This window comes from Bos taurus, chromosome 15 (assembly GCF_002263795.3).
Source record: "Bos taurus isolate L1 Dominette 01449 registration number 42190680 breed Hereford chromosome 15, ARS-UCD2.0, whole genome shotgun sequence".
Lineage (NCBI taxonomy): Eukaryota > Metazoa > Chordata > Mammalia > Artiodactyla > Bovidae > Bos > Bos taurus.
This window is the reverse complement of record NC_037342.1, coordinates 7,303,145-7,323,847: the sequence shown is the minus strand read 5'-3', so window position 1 is coordinate 7,323,847 and position 20,703 is coordinate 7,303,145. Positions and strand designations below refer to the sequence as shown.

Genomic DNA, 20,703 nt, shown 5'->3' with positions numbered 1-20,703 from the left:
TGGCTCCTTAGAAGAAAAGCTATGATAAATCTAGACAGTGTATTAAAAAGCAAATATATCATTTTGCTGACCAAGGTCCATATAGTCAAAGCTATGGTTTTTCCAGTAGTCATGTACAGATGTGAGAATTGGACAATAAAGAAGGCTGAGTGCTGAAGAATATAGATGCTTTCGAACTGTGGTGCTGGAGAAGACTCTTGAGAGTTTCTTGGACAGCAAGGATTTCAAACCAGCTCATCCTGAAGGAAATCAACCCTGAATATTCACTAGAAAGGACTGATGATGAAGCTGAAGCTCTAATACTCTGGCCACCTGATGCAAAGAGCCAATTCATTGGTAAAGGCCCCGTTGCTGGGAAAGATTGAGAGCAGGAGAAGGGGATGACAGAGAATGAGATGGTTAGACAGCATCACCGACTCAATGGATATGAATGCGAGCAAATTGCAGGAGACAGTGAAGGACAGGGAAACCTGGCATGCTGCAGTTCATGGGGTTGCAGAGTTAGACACAACTTAGGGACTGAACACACATAACTGCAAAGTCAGCTTAACTGCCTAGAAACAAAAGCTTTGGTTTCTTTGGATTCTTTAAAGAAATGCTGCATCACCAATTGGTTTTGGGAACAGAGGATAAGACTGTGTGGAGAAACATAGATATTGAAAATTCTGAGTTGAAAATGGCTCAGGAAAGTTCATCTCTTAATGCTAAGAAGCTTTATTAGAACTTTAACTAAATTCATTTTGTTTAGACTTTCTTTTTTCATATGTGCATAAGAGTTATATATGACCCAAACCTATACCTTGATCTTGTTTAGTCACTAAGTCACATCTGACTCTTTGCAACCCCAGGGACTATAGCCTACCAGGCTCTTCTGTCCATGGGATTTCCCAGGCAAGAATACTGGAGTGAGTTGCAATTTCCTTCTCCAGGATATCTTCCTGACCCAGGGATTGAACTTGCATCTCCTGCTCTGAAGGTGGATTCATTACTACTGAGCCACCAGGAAAGCCCATAATTAAATATAAAGATATAGTTCAATAGTTATCATATAAAAATCTAAGGTATAATGTAATTGATATCATCTTTTCTTGCTTTTCAAAGGCATATAAACATCAGGATAGGTTAAAATTGATAGAATCTTGGACTCTATGAAATATGATATCCAGAGTTCTCTAATATGGAACTTGACCCATTAAAGGAGCTTAATAAACATTCATTGAAAAAAATGAATACATTATTCAAGAAAGAATACTGTGTCTGGCCCTGAATGCTCCTCCAAGAAAAGGGGTCCTGCAGAAAACATTTTCCTGGGGAGAGGAGAGGATTCTTACAGTGTTCAGGAATCAGCTGTTCATAGCAACCACTGCCATCCTTCAACCTGTTCAATTCAAAATTCTGTTTCAAAAAGGTTAACATAGATAAAACTTATTTGTATTATTACCCTAACAGTTTAACTGCCTAAAAGAAACCTTAAAAGAGTTTAGAAATTACATCATTTCCAATTCTTATTTTAACTTTCAAGATAATTTTCTTAGTAATTCCCATGAAGAGAACGCTTCCCAGTTTTGTGCAAGGGTTTTGTGCTGACCCACCCATGTCAGGGCAAAATGCTCTTTATGCTACAAGCAGTTTCTGTAACCGAAACATGGAATCTGTCTTGAAAAGGCAATCAATCTTAACATAGCTATTCATGCTGTAATTGATTTCTGGCAATATATACTTTCAGATGAATACCATGTAAAATGCTTTAAAAATTATGCAAATCCTGCAACGAAATAAATCCACAGTATCACACTACCCTCTGAGTCAGGTCAGTTTTTCTGATACAACCTGTTTTATAGCACAGAAGCAATTTATCCACTTGATAGAAATCAAGACCAAAAGAAAGTTTCATCTTTTGTAACCTTTAAAGTGTCATAATCAGCTTGAGGACCATTGGTAAAATTAGTAATTTACAGATTATCTAGCTTTGATGCATTATTAATCTTCCTTTGGTGACAAAGATTGGCAGTTATTTAAAACCTAGTTTCACTGTTTGTCTAGATAAGTGATAAAAAAAGAATCTTCTGTTCTTTCCTTTCTTTCTGTCAACTACTGGCTGTGTAATCCTTGGCAAGTTACCCTCTCATTGCTGTGGTTGCTTTTTTTTTTTCTTTCTTATCAATAAAGTATCAGTGAAACGGTGATTATAAAAGTGCATACCTCACAGATTTGCTAGAAGTATTAAAGGCTATAAAGCACTTAGAGGAGGCCCTAGCACACAGAAACCCCTAATAAATCTAGCTGCTATTTTTATTATTATGTGACATAATCACATAAGGTCAAAGATGAATGAATAAACAGATTAATGAATTAGTGGAATATAAAGCTTGACCTTCATAGGTGATTAAGATTTCAACAGAGAGAAGAGGTAGAAGTGAAACATACTTATTCCTGCTATTCATAACCTTTCTTCCTGTCTTCTTCTCTTGCCAGAGTATAACTTAGATAAAAGGAGCACAGGTCAGGAATCTTGGTTCAGTGCATCAGAGCTAACCTGTGGCTTCTCAAGTGCCTATCAAAGAAGAGAGGAGGAGTGATGAGTGTGCACTCCCAGAGCACACCCACAACACAGCCAGCTGTGCTGGGTGCAGGCATGATTATACAGGATGCTGAGAGGACACTGCAACCAGCCAGCCCTTCCTCCACGAGCTCCAGCCTGCACTATCTAAAATGCATTTGCTTATTATCCACTTGACAACAACTTGCCAGCTATGTAACATTCTAAACATTGTCTAACATCTCTAAACTTCAGCATGGGTCATCTACAAAATGGACATTAAAAATAGCCAAGTAGTTGCCTTGAAGAGCAAATTACATTTGTATGACAATTAGAAAAGAATCTGCTACAGAGTAGGTATTCAAAAAATGGTAGTCCCTCAAAATATATGTAAATACTTTACAGATTACTCCTCTACAGAAACAGCAACTCGCCTGGGCCTGTAAATAACTAACTCTAGTCAACACCATTGCTCCTCTTTGGGGCTGAGAACAATTAGGTTGCAACTACCTGTGTTGTTTGGGTATCATTGTTTCATTGTAACAGCATGTATCATTTCTATATCCTGCTCCAAATGGACATTCTATAAGAAATGTGATTCAGTCCATTCCAACTGCTTAAGGATCTTCAACAGCATACCAAGTTTTAGATATACAAGTTTAACTGAAATTTGGCATACAGATGAGCACTTCTCCATGCACTAAAACCCAGCAGATGACTCCTAAACAAACAGCAATCACAAATGGTAATTTTACCCAACTGGATCCAATTATGTTTAGCATTTTTTTATGACAGAGGCAGGAAACGAAGAATGGGCTCAAGAAAATGTTTTCCTTTTATGATTTACTCTCTAAGAGGCAAAGATGAATGCCTTATGAACTTAAAAATTATGCAAGGTCTTCCTAGAGGTAAACATTCTGTTACAGAACAAGTGTGTGTATTTCAGCACATCCTGCAATAATGCCACAGCTCACAGTGCTGAGACCCTAATAACATTTCATGACAATAAACTGTTATCAGCAGATGTTGATTACTTCAATCCAGGGAGATTTAGAAACAAAATATCTGGTTTCTGTCATGCAGAACATAATCCTGCAAAGTGGTCAACTGAAAGAGATCCACCATTAATCCAAATGGCAGCTAGAGGAGATGTTGATTGCTAAATGAAGAAGAGGAAGCAGAGCCAAAGGTGATTTTCACACTTGCTTTGCAGCTTCCAAACTGCAAACTCTTAACCAAGGTCCAGGTTTTTGCTTTATGGTTATGGATACTATTTTTTTTTTCAAAGGACATAATAGATACTAAGATTCTCTGAATCTTATGTTTGTGATATCATAAGAAATCATGATATCACACATACTTCCTTTGATGGATTTTATATTTCTTTTGATAACTGTGTTTTTATAAGGAAATGAGACCCTTGATTTTATTTGGAAATCCCTTTTACAGCTGCTGGGTGGTTGTGTTCTCAAGAAAATGCCCCTATGGGTCCAAGAGTGAAGTCATACCTGTTGGGCTAAGTGGTGGGGTCTCTGTTTAAAGGATTAGACATACCTAAGGTCAATGATCCAGGAAAGAAGGAAGGAGAAACTAGAAAAACAAATGGGAGTTTGAAAGGCATATCTTAAGTGAGTGGTATTCCTTTATCCATCTGGGCTAAGACTGACTATTAAGAGCTAGATTGTTTGGGGATGGTCTTTGTGAGGTAGAGTGGGGGAGAATACTCTCTGCCAACTGGATGAAGCTTGGCGTTAGGGAGGAGTCAGTCCTTAAGAAGCTTCACAAATGAGGGGAAAGACAGTCACAGCCAGCTGGGAGTTTGTCTCTGTATGTTAATTCTCTTTTGTTATCCCTAAACATTTGATAAGTGAGTAAACTCCAGGAGTTGGTGATGGACAGGGAGGCCTGGTGTGCTCGCAAAGAGTCAGACACGACTGAGAGACTGAACTGAACTGAACTGGACTGCTAATTCTGCTCACCTTACCTCAGGTGAGCAGAAGGAACCTGAAGGGAAGCGCCTGGGGCTAGAGCTAAAAGGAGAGCAGTGTTGTGGCAAGGTCATCAGTGACAGCTTCCCCAGAAGAGGGTGAATCTCCACAAAACAGCAGCTGGCATAGAAGATCTGGGTATCTCCTTCTAGGTGGACATTCACTCTTTTACCTTCCTTAAAGGACTCAGAAGCTATTTTACGAAAAGAGCCAGCATCACTTTATTCCTTATCAGAATAAATGCGGAGAAGAGTACCATGTCTCTGTTGAAGAATAAATTAATTTATACCTTCTCTTTGCTAGACACTCTGCTAAGTGTAAGGGATGAAGGACAGCCCCACCTCTGGAGGCATACGGTCTGGTGGAAACAGATATGTGAGCAAAGAAGTGTAGAAAAGTGAAATAGATGTTTGAATAACGTATTTATCAGACATGTGGAGGCAAAAATGATGGAGGTATAACAAGCATATAAAAATGTACTGTGATTCATAGTTTTGATGGATACTCTGAAAGAAAGTGAAAGTTCTCAGTCGTGTCCGACTCTTTGCCACCTCATGGACTACACAGTCCACAGAATTCTCCAGGCCAGAATACTGGAGTGAGTAGCTGTTCCCTTCTCCAGGGGATCATCCCAACCCAAGGATTGAACCCAATTCTCCCACATTTCAGGTGGATTCTTTACCAGCTAAGCCATCAGGAAAGCCCAAGAATACTGGACTCGGTAGACTATCCCTTCTCCAGTGGATCTTCCCAACACAGGAATCAAACTGGGGTCTCTTGCATTGCAAACTTCTCTTGAAGCTTGACTGAAGGTATATCCACACGCTAACTTCAATCAAACTTTGAGAGAGTCATGTACTATACTCTGTCAACAATTAATGTCAGAAAAACATTTTATAGCCTGCAGCCTGAATTTTTCATTTCCTTATTAATACATAATTTTGATGGAGAAAAGAAGGCTACATGGGGGGATTCTATTTATCTGTGGTCTCTGATATTAAGTTACCTCTCTTAAATCAGGAGTTCATAGTCTGGGTCCTTGGGCTCATTAGACAGGTTTCGTCCAAAACCATCCTGAGGTCAATAACGATTTTAAAAGGTCTGTGATCCATTAAAACATTTCTTTAAAAGGTAATTTGTGTTTCATCATGTGAATTAAAGAATCTCTTTGGGTTTCTTCTGAGACCATGATTTAATGACCCTTGGAATCCCTTTTTGTCTGTATCCATGTTTAAACAAATCCTACCAGCAATGGAGCAGTGACTTTGTATTAAAAAAATTAAAAACTACATTAATAACTAGAGAGTAAAAACTGCTTTACATAAAAGAAAACCATAGCTCTCACAAGCTTCACATTGCATAACCTAGGTATCAAGATACAGTATGAGTACATTTCCATATTTTGAATTTTAAAACTTACTCATTCAAATCTCTCATATTTTGGTTTATTTTTTAATGTTTCTTCTTTAGTGTTCTTCAATTTCAATATGATACATTTAAATAAGTTTATGTTTCTGCATCGCACTAATATTCTTGTACTTCATAAACATGAGAATGAATCACTTCAGAAAAATTATCACTTATTATCTATTCAAATATTGCCTCACCCTCATTCTCTATATTTTCTCCTTCTGGAGCTTTTGCCTGAATGTTTATATTCTCCACTTATTTATATCTCTGTATTCTAGGTATTACTATCAATTATACCATGGTTAGTCTTCACTTTTAAATCTTCCATTGAGGTTTTATTTCAAAATTGTCTTTTTCTTTTACAGGTTTTCTACTTGTGGTTTTTGTTTTTTTTAAATAACTTATTCTTTGTTTGGGCTTAATGTCTTCTTTTATACTGTCAAGGTTTTGTGTCCATGGAATTCTCCAGGCAAGAATACTGGAGTGGGGAGTCATTTCCTTCTCCAGGGGATCTTCCCAACCCAGGGATCAAACCTGGGTCCCTTACATTGCAGGCAGATGCTTTACCATCTAAAGCACCAGGGAAGCACTCAAAACTATACACATATTCATTTTATATATTCTCTTTTATGCTGCAATATCATCTCAAGTTTTTAAGGATCCAGTACTGCTGTTAGGTCTCATGTTAATTTTCCCTCTCATGGCTTGTATCGTCTGCTAACTTTTGTTTAGTCGATTGCTTCCTTGTGTGTTTCATCATGTATTACAGCGATCATGTCTTTAGCAGGGCTTGCTGTTTTCTTGAAAATCCTTAGCAGTCTAGACTTCTGTACTTTCAGAATGGTTTTCTGTTTTACTTTTCTAGGAGCCTCAGGGGTATTTGTCAATTTGATGATTTCTAGGTCAGTTAGGTGGTATAAAAAGCAAAAGCAAAATAAAGTCACATGATGTGCAGGCCTAAAGAATAAAATTCTTAAGGGAAGATTTCTTTTCCTCTTAAAAGTTATTCTTTTAAGAGGAAAAGAAAGTTTCTTCTCACTGTACTGACAGCATATTATTCTAGCCTAACTTTTCACTAATATAGGGTCCTGGTTTTACACAGGGGCTAGGGATGTCTATGGAGTCACACAGAGTTGGACACGACTGAAGTGACTTAGCAGCAGCAGCAGCAGCAGGGATGTCTCAATTCCAACTCTCTGCCTCATCTGGGGCCAAGGCCTTAGTTTCTCTCTACCTCAAATGCATATTAGACTCCAGCTTCCTGGTCACCCAAACCTCTAACCCCTGGGGCAACCACAGCATCAGTCCCCAGGATATCCTCTGGCTTTTAACTTCCTAGCTTTTGGCAAATAGTAATCACTTTTTTTTTTTTTTTTCAAAATTGGGCAGCATGTTAAAATCCTTTTAATTATTTTATCCATTACTGCTAGGCGTTTGTAACCAAGAGTCTGTTTCAGAATATCTCAGTCTACTGTTTTGCCAGAGCTTTAGTTTACAGTTTGTAATCAATCAGTCATTTCCAAGCAGGAATTTTAGCTGAATTGTTTCAGATCTTGAGAATTTAGAAACACTTAACATGCTTTATGTACAGAATTCTTCTCCATGTTCAGAAGTGATGGACTAAAGACATATTTATCTTCAAAATGAGGGAATTCTGTGATATAACTTCTGGGATCCTCCCAGGACATGGACATTTCTTGCTAATCACCATTACAAACTGATTAAAATAGATTGAATTAATTTATTTTCAATTAGAAGTTGAAAAAAAGAATTTGAATCTTTTTCTTCTAAATACTAACTTCAAAATGTTACTTATTGCTCTTAAAGCCTGAGAATATGTAATTACTCTCAAACAAGATAGTTAGGCACAAATTTCAGTAGTAAAAGCCTCATAAATATATGTAAGAAAACCTTTCTACAAAAGTGAACTATGAAAAAGAATAGTTTTAGCAAGAGTCCATAGAACTTATCCCACAGAAATGACAATTTGCAAAAATCTGTTCTTACATGGGAAAATCTCAATAATTTGAGATAATGGCAGAACCAAACCTAAAGTGTACTAGTTATTTCAACTTTCAAAAATAATATGCCTCCTACTCTAGGAAAATATATGAAATTGTTTAAATTATAAGTCAAAAGCATAGACAAGGGCTTATTTGTATCCTCTACCAGAAGGAAATGATTTTCCTTAATTCTTTCTCATAAATCACAGGTGTGAAGTGCTGATGTTTATTGGTGAAGATTTTTCAGTAACTTGATTATTCAAGAGGAAAAAAATAAAAACCTTGTAAGAGTAAACAGTGATGAAAAGTTACTATAGAACCTTTCGGAAATAATAGACTTGGACAAGACCAAAGTCTTATTTAGAAACATGGCTCACTCTTTAGTTTGCTATCATATGTTTGACCTGACAGAAGGTGTTCATTATGAATTGAAGCACATTAAAATATTTCTGTTGATCTCTCTGTTACCAATGCATTAAAAATGATCTGGGATTCCTTAATGCAGAAAAATACTTTTTCTCTAAATAGTAGATGATATAAAAACTAGATAAATCAACGAGGAAGGAAACCACATTTGAAGAAAGAATTAGGGTTATTTTTCAGGACAACTTGGAATTACTATTTTATTTCGTCTCTTTCACTACTAATATATATCCACAAGTTTTAAAAATCAATTTTCCCCACAAAGTAACAAGTGACTACAGAATGATTAAATGATAAAAAAAAAAAATAGATTTTTGTCTATGGAACAGCATAACTTTTAAAAAGCAATATAGCTTTTATAAGTTACTTAACTTACAGGTAACATTACCAAACATAACCCTCAGACTTAAGGGTAAGCTCAAATCTAAGTCAATGTAAAAAATCCATGTGTTTTAAACATACCCTCGAAGCAAACTTGCAAGTAGCTACATTCAGAGTATGCAGAATTGATTTACATTCTGTCTTTTCTTGAGATATATCTCCTTGCTACTCAAAGTGTGCTCCACGGACCAGCAGTCTCCTTATCTTCTCAGAGACTGTTGGAAATGCAGAAATTTTGGCTGCACCTAGACCCTACTGAATCAGAATCTGCATTTTAACAAGCTCCATAGGTAATTCATGTGGCCATTAAAGTTTGACAATTTCTGTAATAACAGACATAGTAATACTTTCTAATTTAATGTCAAGTTAAAGTATAAGATTTCTTTAAGGGAGGATGTTTTCAAACCGTACAGTACACAAATGAAGGGAAGGAGTTACAGGTTTTTTCTTTTTATCTAGGGGGAAAATTACATGCAGCATCTTCTGGGGGTCACTTCCTCCTGGGAAAAGGATCCACAGCAGACCTTGACGCTGCGCAGCCCTGAGCAGTGATCTGAAGGTGTCCCCATCGATCCTGCCCCCCTATTCTGCCTCCAGACACACACACACACACACACACACACACACACACTCCTGGGAAAAGGATCCACAGCAGACCTTGACGCTGCGCAGCCCTGAGCAGTGATCTGAAGGTGTCCCCATCGATCCTGCCCCCCTATTCTGCCTCCAGACCCACACACACACTCACACACACACCCCCCTCTAGAGCTGCTTAGAGAACTGCTACTGAGAACTGCTTTCCGTGGGAAACCCCATGCAGATGATGTGACGTGTCAAGAAACCAGACCCTATAGTCAACTAAAGGGGCTGGGAGACAGAAAGGCTCTCTGCCCGCCACACTTCTGGGCCCAGGCCTGCAGCGAGCGGGAGACTTCGCCCCGCTTCGCCCTCGGCCCGCCCCTGCCTCTCATCCTCTACCCGCCAAAAAAGAAACCCTGTAGACTTTTGAATAAGATCTCGTAGTTCCTCGGAGTCCACCCCCCACAGCCCTCTGGGGCTTCTCCCCTGCCGAGTCTCCTGGGCGCGCACCTGTAACAATTCCCTCCCGGGAGCCCTCGGTGAGAGGTGCGCGCGGCGGGGAGGTGAGCCTGGAGGCGGCATTTCTCCACCGCCTGCGAACTCGGCGGCCGGCCAGGGCCCGCGGGCCTGCGGGCGCCTCTTGAAGGGTGCCGGCGGGGCGCGTTCGGAAGGCGGGGCGCGCGGGTCACCGAGCCCCCCGCGGGCAGGAGCGCCGAGCTGCGCCGGCGACCCTGAGAGTTCTCATCAACCCACAGCGGCGTGCCACAGGGGACGCAACTGTGAATCAGCCCGGGCCACGACTGTGACGAGGGAGCTCCTCGAGGACGCGGGGGAAACGGAGCGGACCGGCTGGGGCGGCGTCGGGAGCCGGCGCCCCGCGCGCGCTCGCCGGGGCGCACTTGGCCCCGCGCGCTCGGCCCCCTCGGGCCCCTGGGGACCCGCCCGCCCGCCCGCCCGCGGCGCCAGCACTCACAGGCAGGGGTAGTAGCCGTAGGCAGGCAGCGGGGGCTGCGCGTCGTCTCCCAGCTCCGAGTCCATGAGCAGGTAGTCTTGGCTCTCGTTGCGCCGCGCGCCAGCCCCGGCCACCACGGCGGGAGAGCCGCCCCTCCGGGGCCCGAACGCGGCCGGGCTCTGGTTCATGGCGGGGACGCCCGATTGACGGGCCGGGGTCCCGCTCGTGACGGAGCCGCCTCAGCAATTCCCGCGGGGACCCGGTGCTCAGGGGCCCGCGGCGGCCCGGCGCCCCCGGGGCGAGGCTGAGGCTGGGCGCGCAGACGCCCCGCGGGCTGAGATCCGCGCGCGGCTGCCCCGCGGGCCCGGGAAGCAGTCGCCACGTAGCGGGGCGCCAAGCAGACGGGGCGGGGGACCCTCGAGGAGGTGGCTGGGGCTCCCGGGCCGAGCGAGCCCAGGCGGGGCGGAGGGCGGCAGCGGAGCCTGAGAGCCGAGAGCCCGGGAGACCGCGCTGGAGTTACTATGTCAACCGAGACTCCAGCCCTCGGCTCCCGCCTTCTTCCCCCGCGCCCTCCGTCATGATCCCACCTTTAAAGGGATCAGAACGAGGTTCCAGAAAGCAGCCGAAGCCTATCGTGGAGCCACAACTTTCAGAGCCAAGAGGAACCTCAAGTAGGTGGAGCCACACACACTTTTTTTTTTTTTCTAGGCCCTAAGAGTGCTTATTTAGAAACCATCCAAATGAAGAACTTTCTAGGAAGCTTCTCTTAAGTAAGACTCAGAGAACCAAGAACTCAACTGTTTTAAAAGACAGGAGCCTCTCCTTGCTCCATACTGCCTTCATCTTCTTAGGGCATTCTCTCTCCCCCTCCCTACCCCCGAAGTGATAACTCTTCACTTTATAATGAACAACATTCTATGTTCCCAGTGCCAGATGGTCCCAGTTCCTGAGCAAATCAACCAAAATAGGCCAGCATTTTTCGATAACACCAATAGAGGCCAACAACCTGCTTACTTAAGAGAAAAAACTTTTCTTCCATCATTGCAAATGCCAGAATTACTTCTCTGCCAGATGTTTCCCACATTTCAGAACTGTTTTTAATTTTAAGACTTAGTTTTAAATTCTGACTTAATCTCCGTACACGTGTGAAGTAAAACTACTCAACAAGGATGAATCACTAACTGTAGTAGTTCAAGCAATTGTCAGTTAAGAATCCATTCATTTATTCAACAAATATTTCATTGATCCCAGTTTCCAAGCAGCGTTTTAGGATTCAGAGGCAAACTAGCCAGCTAAGGCCCGCATCAGCCCTTGTAGAGATTTAATGGAAGAGAAGGAGACAGAGATTAAACAAGTAAATAGAAAAGGAATCAGAGACAAAGGTCACAATAAAAATAAGACAGGTTGATGTTATAATAACTGGAGACTGTCTATTTAATATTATTAGGTGGTTTAAAGAGGCCTTTCCAAGTAGGTGTTAGTTAAGTGGAGATCGACAGGGCATGGAGTCAGATATGCTCGATACTGGAAGCTTGGGGCTGGTGCACTGGGACGACCCAGAGGGATGGTATAGGGAGGGAGGAGGGTTTAGGATGGGGAACACATGTATACCTGTGGCGGATTCATTTCGATATTTGGCAAAACTAATACAATTTTGTAAAGTTTAAAAATAAAATTTAAAAAAAAATAAAATTAAAAAAAAAAAGATCAGAAACTGGTTGCAAAGGGATTGAAGACAGACAGTCAGAAATTCTGTTGTAAAGGTACTTTTGCATCCCATAAGTAGGTGGATGATAAAATGTATATTGCAAGTGTGAAAGCAGTGAACTTAATAGAAGAGAAAAGGTGTCGCAAATTTAGAGCTTTTGCTTGGCCACCACACTAAGAACTAAAACTCAGAGAAGAAGGAACCATTGTATTCTTAGGGTCTGGTTCTGTATTTGTCACTGGTATGTGGAATGAATGAATGGATAGATGGATGGATGGATGAAGTACAGAAAAAATAAGAAAAGAGTCTTAACCACGAAAACATTTACCCTGAGAAACTAATTGCCATCATTCTGAAGTATATTATTCCTGATTAAGAATCTCTTTGGATTTCTCATCATGTGGAGCCATGGCTTAAAATTCTTACTATTGCCTAATAATTATGCATAGTGATAATGTTCACTGCTTGAAATTTGTTTGTGGCAATTACTATCCGTAAGAACACTAGTTTTCATGCTTGAATAAATTAGTTAATAAATGTTTAATTAAATGGTGCCAAGATAATCTGTTTGAGAACATCAAGTATAGTAAACAATTTAAGGACTTCCCTGATGGTTGGATGGCATCACCGACTCAATGGACATGAGTTTGGGTAAACTCCAGGAGTTGGTGATGGACAGGGAGGCCTGGCATGCTGCAGTCCTTGGGGTCGCAAAGAGTGGAACATGACTGAGCGGCTGAGCTGAGCTGGTGGTTCAGTGGTGAAGAAACTGCCTTTCAATGCAGGAAATGGGAGTTTGACCCCTGGGCAGAGAGCAACGATACCATACGCCACAGGGCAACTAAGCAAGTAGAGACCCCAACCACCACAACTACTAAGCCCGCACGCTCTAGAGCCTGTGTTCTATGCTACAAGAGAAGCTCAGACGCCCCGACTAGACAGAAACCCCCAGTGCCGCAAATGAAGTCACAGCACGGCAAAAAAAAAAAAAAAAAACATTAGTGGGGTGAGTAATCAAATGTTTTTGAACTGACTCAAATTCTGTGAGCTGAAGAAAAGTTAGAAACGATTGGTGGTGTTAGTTTAAGTGTTAGTCTTTAACTTAGAAAACAAAAATTGAGACAGAATTAATGGTGTTGTCATAGTTAGTTGAGCTGTTTGTGCCTTTTCTTATAACACTGTTTTTCATTCTCAGGTAGCAACCTTCACACTGAAAAAATTATTACAGTAAACTTATAATGTGATATAAATTTATCATTTTGCAAGATAAGACATGCTTTTCTCCGTTATTTGAAATGTAGTTAGTACCAGACCAAAAAAAATTCCGGGGCTGTTTTCACAGAAGGGAGAAGGTGATGGACAAAGGATTAGAGGATTCTGAAAGAGTTTAATGATCTGATGAAGTGGAAAGAGCATTTGACTGGAAGCCTGAAAGCCTTGTTCTAACCATTCCACTAACTGAAACTGTATAATTTCAAAAAGGATATCTAATTTCTCTCTGCCTCTTTCACTAACCAGTAAGCAGAGATATAATTACAAAGCACTCCTCAGTCTCTAACTTTCTGCATTTTATCCTTACCTACGCAGTTATCTCCTCAGCCACCAGGTGGCTTAGAGGGTAAAATGTCTGCCTACAATGAGGGAGACCTGGGTTCAATCCCTGAGTCGGGAAGATCCCCTGGAGAAGGAAATGGCAACCCACTCCAGTACTCTTGCCTGGAAAATCCCATGGACGAAGGAGCCTGGGAGGCTGCAGTCCATGGGGCCACAAAGAGTTGGACACAACTCAGTGACTTCACTTTCACTTTTTGATGCAGTTATCTCTTCAGTTACATTAAAAAGAAGATGACCTCCCAACCAATTAATGTATATTTTTAATCAAGTGAGGCATTGTTGAGTAGTATATCTGGAGTAATGAAGAAAATTGGGGAATGAAGTTAAAGAAAAAAGTAAAAAATGGTTGGTTGAACCATTTCACAGAGCTTAAAACATTGCTATGCAATTTTATGTTGTATGTACGTCATATGTTTATGATATTAATAAAAAAGAACACCAAGTGGTAGGTCTGAGATGTGGAGATGAAGGAAGGCTGTGTGTCTGAATGGGCAAAGGGTGGGATGCCATTAAGAGAGGACTTTCACCTCATTATACATACATGCAGTTTGTTTGATTGATTGATTTTAATGCAACACAGTATTTTGAAAAATCAAGAAGAGCTGCCCTCTAGAAGGTCTCAAACCAAGACCCCAAAGGGAAAGAAAATGATATTTCTAGTGGCATCAGGGACAAAAGGTTGAGAAAACCTTAGTAGATGCCTAATGACTCAAAAAGAAGGCATTGCATGGAAGACTTTAGGCAGTTGCTGTTTATCAGATGCTACTATTGATGAGAAGCCACTGGCACAAGAGCTTTTCTGGGAAATGCTTTGAGGTTAGTTGACCAACAGCTACAAATAATACTTTAGTCAGAAATTCATGTAGATAATTCAAAACGTGGAGACCCAGAGCCCTGTCTTCTCATGCACATAGAATTTAGAGGGGAGAATCTACAGGGGAAAGAAACAAACAAACCAACAATAACCCTGGAAGCTTCAGAAGGCCTGATCTATGAACAAAGTCCTCTGTAAATTCTGGTTTGAGTGAAATAGTTGCAGGTGATACCAGATCTTCGAACCTCAGTTGCTTTATTTTTAAGTGAAAGGGCTGTAACAGTTATATTTAAATCTCTACTGCAGATATTAAAACTTTATTATATTAAATATTAAAAGCAGTAGAGTTAAAATGGTGGCTCAGTGGTAAAGGATCTGCCTGACAAGGCAGGAGATGCAGATTTGATCCCTGGGTCAAGAATATCCCCTAGAGGAGGAAATGGCAACCCACTCCAGTATTCTTGCCTGGGAAATCCCATGCACAGAGGAGGCTGGCCGGCTACAGTCCATGGCATCACAACAGAGTCGAACACTAAACAGCTACAACAAAAAGTTAAAATAGTGACCTATTTTAATATTTTCTTTGAGCTTAACATAGCTATCTAAAATTCTAACATTATCATATGGGTATTTTGGAAGCACTTGTGATTACCATGATTTCACTTAGAACAAGTCATGTTTGACTAAATTAATCTCTTTTAATAGAATTATTAAAATAGTTTCAGTAAACTACTGGCCAAGGGCATTATATGACATTTATCAGTAAGAATGAACTATGTGGACTGAGGAGCAGATGTATGATTTGGAAGTAGAAGACTGTTGAGAAGATGCGTGGTCTATGGATCAATGTCACTCAGGCTCAGTAAATGGGGACATGTCAAGAATGGATGGAGTTACTTGGTAACTAGTTAGTTTCCCATCACCGGACACATTCAAATGCAGCCTAGACCTCAAGTTTTGCTATAAAATGACCCAATGTATTTGTGGAAAATTAAATGAACTCTAAGATCCTTTAAGAAAAGTCTGAAATTCAAAACTTATTGTCATCTCAGTGGATCCAAAATGCACAACTGATAAAATTCCATCTTTTCTTGATGATTTTTTCTTTTTCATAAAGGCTTAGTAAACAGGTACATTCTTTAACATGGTGAAGAAGATCTACTTCAGACAAAACCAACATGGGGAAATACTGGACATGTTTATGTAAGTGTAAGGAATAAGACAAAGATATTACCATCATTACTATTAATTATTAGCTAAGAACTTTTGTAATAAGTTAAATAAAACATGATAAATAAATTAAGGAAATATTTACAAAGGAACATAAATCTATTCGTTTACAGATGGTATACTTGTCTACCATAAAAATTTCAAGATCTTTAGCTGAAAATTATTAGAACTACAGAGTAAGAAATATGTTTGGAACAATGTTATGTGAACAATGTTATGTTATAAAGGTAAGCATAGAAACTTCAGTAGCTTTCCTATATACTAGCAATAGCCAGTCAAAATATAATAAAAGCTTTACCAAGCATAAAATAAATTGAAATAAATTTAACCAAGCACTGTAAGACCTATGTAAAGAAAATTGTAAAAGTTTACTAAGACCTAATTTTAAGATGAGTCAAAGGCCTAACTCAAATTATACAATGAATTTTATTGAGAGTATGATGAAACTGATATTAAAATTTACAGATCGAGTGGAATGTAATATTTTCAATATTGTCTTTCCCTCTAAGGACAGGTTTTTCTCTACTATTTATTTTTTTCCAAGAATAGATGTGAAAAAAGTAAGAAAATTCATTTTAAAAAAGGAATGAAAGGATATTTCTTTATTAAACATTGAATAAGTTTTGATGATTTGTTCACAACAAATAGATTCATATTAACAAAATAGAAGCATTCAAAGAATATAAGAGAAAGTTTAGTGAAATACTTCAATATATTAAAGATTTTATGATATGATAAAGAATACATCTTAATTCAAGAGGGGAAATGAAGAAATGTTGAGTAAATGGAACTGGATGAGAGATTTCTGTCTCCACCTTTGTCAAAATTAATGGAAGGCATTAAAAAGTTGAATGTAATTTTAAATCTCTAAATCCTATTAGAGAAAGATAGGAGTGAAATTTATTTACAATATGTAATCTTCAAGTGGAGAATGCCAGCCTAAGAATTCACCAACAGTTGAAACAAACAAACAAGCAAAATTTAAATTTAGAGAATCTACTAATAAAAGCAAAAATATATAAATGTTAATACATATAACTCAGATGCCACAGATGCCACTCACCTGAATTGCTGGGAGTCTTCAAAGAGGCAGCAGCTTAAAGGTTGAGCTCTATTGTGGACTTATAGTTCCTTTGACAGATAAATTTCTGAAAATTAAAAAATTTATTTCCATTTGATTTCAGTAAGTTTCATGTACCAGTGGTTATATCCATTCTTTTCTAGTCACATTTCTTGGATTTGCCACATTTCATTACATCTTCACCCCCGTGACTCTCCTATTCCCTCACTGTCTTTTATAAATGCAGACACCTCGCACAGATCAGGGTGCAGTGGGAGCCCCACACTCTCAGCCATTTCCTTCTCTTGAAAGGATTTACTCTGTGCCACCTAAGTCCATCAGGATTTTAACAGTGAGCCTCATGGCCACAACTTTGACTTGATCCTTAAAGTGAGACTGAGAGGTATAGATCTTTGGGGGCTCAAATAATTTATCAATTTTATAGTTTTATTGTTTGGGGATGAAAACCAACAACAACCTCTTTAACTCTGATGTGCATGCGTGCATGCCTGTTAATTTGCTTAAATTGTGTCCGACTCTTTATGATTCTATGGACTATAATCCACCAGGCTCCACTGTCCATGGGATTCTCCAGGCAAGAATACTGGAGTGGGTTGCCATGCCCTCCTCCAGGGGATCTTCCCGATCCAGAGATTGAACCCAGATCTGCATTGCAGGTGGATTCTTTACTGTCTGAGCTACCAGGGAAACCTTTAACTGTACAGGTCTCTGAATTTCAGGACTCTATTCTTTTTCAATTTTGCTCGCAAACTTTCCAATACTGTTCAGAGATCATCTCTTTCTTGCCAAATTGCCAAATATAGCCAATAGTAACCAACATTTGCTATGAACATTCATTTTTTCAATTCTTCTTTATGATTAGCACCTCATTAGGTACACTGTCCTCCAAGTAATTGGAGGTGACAGTTTTTGACATTTTTTCCTACCACATAACACCAGTAATATGAACTGCCCTCTTTCCAGGAGTTGATAACAAATTATTTGTCTACCATCACTTGGCATCTGAGGAAATGTTACATATTTCAGTTTAGTTTGTGTGTTCTTTTGTCTTGTTTACAGAATCGCTCCACTTCTAATTACTAATTTTGGTGACGGAGATAAGGAAGGTCATTCTATTAGAAGAGATCCCCAAGAGGGCATGACGCCCAATTGATCCTCAAACTGAACCTGGGCTTTCCTGTCCTTGGAATGTGTGAAAGCACCTACACTTAGACCTGTTTCAAGGACACAGCCATGAGATCATATGTGTTCTTGAGATCACCTGGACTGTATATGTGACTGAGCCCAGTCAAGTTCTCTCTGTAAATGTTTGAAATGCTTGCAGGTGGATGCAAAGATCTACTCATCTTGCAGTCCCCCCAAGACAAGTCTTGGTTATTAATCCTGCACTTACCAATTGAGTGGTGTGAGCATTCTTCAGTCTCCTTGCCTTCTGTGTAGGGGAGCCAGTTTCAGATTTCACTGGAGGAACTCCCGAGTTTGTAAACCAACAACTTCATAGTGATACAATGTTTAATTTTTTAGAAAATATGGTCATAACACAAGCATCCCCTAGTGATAATTTTCCAGTTTCCTTCAATATCCAAACTTTATAGAAAGTACTGAGTTCTCATTATAGCATTTTTTGACATGATTCTAAGCAATAAGCTAATATTTACATACTCAACCTAAAAACAACATTTTTAACAAAATGATGTGCATTTAGTTGAGTTCCATTCCAAATGCAATTGATGAAGCATCATCAAAAATCACATTTATGTAGATTTTTCTGCTGAGAAGTAGCAAGTTTTATTGAGAACCTTCTGCTGTTGCAAGATGGCAACTTAACGTGTTGGGCTTCCCATGTGGTCAGTGGTAAAGAATCTGCCTGCAGAGCAAGAGACCTGGATTCAATCCCTGGGTCAGGAATCTCCCTTAGAAGGAAATGGAAACCCACTCCAGTATTCTTGCCTGGAGAATCCCATGGACAGAGGAACCAGGCAGGCTACAGTCCATGGGGTTGCAAAGAGTCAGACATGAATGAAGAGACTTAGCACGCATGCACACACCTCAATGTGAATTTTCTAAGAACAAAGATATTCAGGTACAGCTATCAAAACTAGAATATTTAACATTATACAATTCTCTTGTATAACCTCCAGAACTTAATCTAATTTTGCAAATTGCTCCAAGAAGTCTTTTTTGGCAATTTTGTTTGTTTGGTTCAGGGCCCCATCCAGGTTCATGCACTTCATTCACATGCCATCTCTTTGGTCTCCTCTGATCTGAAACAGTTTCTCTGAGTGTCTTCACCATGATATTGGTATTTTGAAGGTACAGGTCAATTATTTTGTGAAATGTCTCCCAGTTTCAGTTCATCTGACACCGCTTTATCCTTAGATTGAAGTAATACATTTTGGGTAGGAATACTATAAAAATGATATGCTCTCCTCAGTGAAGCTCATCAAGAAACATACAATGTCATTTTGTCCATCATTTGTATTGTTAACCTTGATTACTTGGTTAAGATGGTACTCTGATGGCTTCTACTGTGAAGTTATTATTTTCCCATTGTAAGTAGTAATTTTTAGGGTGATATATCGGATCTACAAAAATAAATACCTTGTTCTTTACCAAATTTTACGCATCCTAGTTTTAGCATCCACTGATGATTCTTGTCTGATTTAACTATCATTATGACTACAATAATAGCCATAAGAAATAGTGATATTTCTAATATCATTCTTTCATATTCATTTGTTGGCATTCTACTGTAAGAAAGAGGCTTTCTTTCCTTGCCATTCATTCATTCATTTTCTGTATGTATTTTATTCTAAGTGTTGTAATCTATTATTGTCATTATTTTAATACTCAAATGGTCCTTTGTTAAGCCCTTTTTATTGGGCCTCTTGACAATTATTCCATGTGTTTACAGAGAGACTGTCAATTTTTCTTTAAAAATAGATGCATAGTACTCCATTATGTAAATCAGAGCTTGATAAATTATGACCCACTGGCTTAATCTGATCCTACCATTTATCTGTTTTTGTAAATAAAGTTTTATTGACACACAGCCATGAACATTTGCTTATACATTGTTTATGACTGTTATAGCCACAGAGGTAAGTAGCTGAAGCAGAGACAGTATGAGCCAAAAATTACTATCTGGCTCTTTAAAAAAAATTGGCTATCACTTGGTGAAATTCATTCAAAATTTGTTCAAATAATATCCAGTGTATTGATATTAAGATGCATCCAATATTTTAAATTATTAATGATGCTATAATTAATAGCTTTATATGTAAGTGTTTTCATATTATTAGAGATACATCTTTAGAGTAAATTCCTAGAAGCAGGATCAAAAGCAAATACAGAGTTTCTTGAATTTGAAAAACAAAATTTAGGCAATTATATGTTTAAATACTTTTCTCTGTCCCATCTTCTCCTCTCCTTGTATGCATAGTTCAAGGGCCAGCCAAAGACTTAGCCAGAGTTCACTCACAAAATTTGAAAATTACTCTACTCTGACTTTATTTCAGGACTCTCTCCAGACTTCCCAGCAGCTGAAATTGCCTGGACTTCTGTTCTTTGTTCTATAGTCTATACACACTATGGATATTGGAGTTTTACCCACCCTACTTGGTGACTGTTTTGGCCTGTTCTCACATAAAAGCTGTACAAGGGGAAAACTTGCTGTGTGTGAGCCTCTTCTTTCAAGTCTTCACACTCCTCAAAAAATCCTGAGTAAGTTATTCATGATTCTTAAGTAACTTTGTCTATTTTTATTATTTTGTCTGTAATTAATAGTTATTACATATGGTAGGTTTGAGTCTGAAAGGAATTTACAGTATGGAAGTAGGCACATCATAGATTAACTGCTGAAAACCAAAGGCAAGGAGACAATCTTGAAAGAAGCTGGGGGCAAACAACACATTATACACAGGGGACCGGCAGTTCAGTTAAGGTAGTAACTTCTCTCTAAGGGCCAGAAGACAGCAATAC

The 20,703-nt window shown here is 39.4% G+C and overlaps 1 protein-coding gene and 1 long non-coding RNA gene across 3 annotated transcripts in view; one reads left to right on the top strand and one right to left on the bottom strand.

Moving 5' to 3' along the window:
- The window catches only part of TRPC6 (transient receptor potential cation channel subfamily C member 6), a 160,188-nt gene extending 149,657 nt beyond the window's left edge, over positions 1 to 10,531 (bottom strand). Inside the window, exon 1 of one of the 2 annotated variants that reach the window (NM_001166572.1) lies at positions 10,297 to 10,531. In NM_001166572.1, the coding sequence (NP_001160044.1) occupies positions 10,297 to 10,463 (167 nt within the window). In that variant the 5' untranslated portion in view covers positions 10,464 to 10,531. The remainder of the gene's footprint in view (positions 1 to 10,296) is intronic. The other variant, XM_024975041.2, reaches the window with a different exon arrangement.
- A 345-nt stretch (positions 10,532 to 10,876) lies between these two features.
- On the top strand, positions 10,877 to 20,488 carry LOC132342300 (uncharacterized). The gene is made up of 3 exons (XR_009490616.1): positions 10,877 to 10,946; positions 15,529 to 15,614; positions 20,241 to 20,488. It is a non-coding gene; the product is annotated as an uncharacterized lncRNA (long non-coding RNA).
- Positions 20,489 to 20,703: the final 215 nt, after the last annotated feature.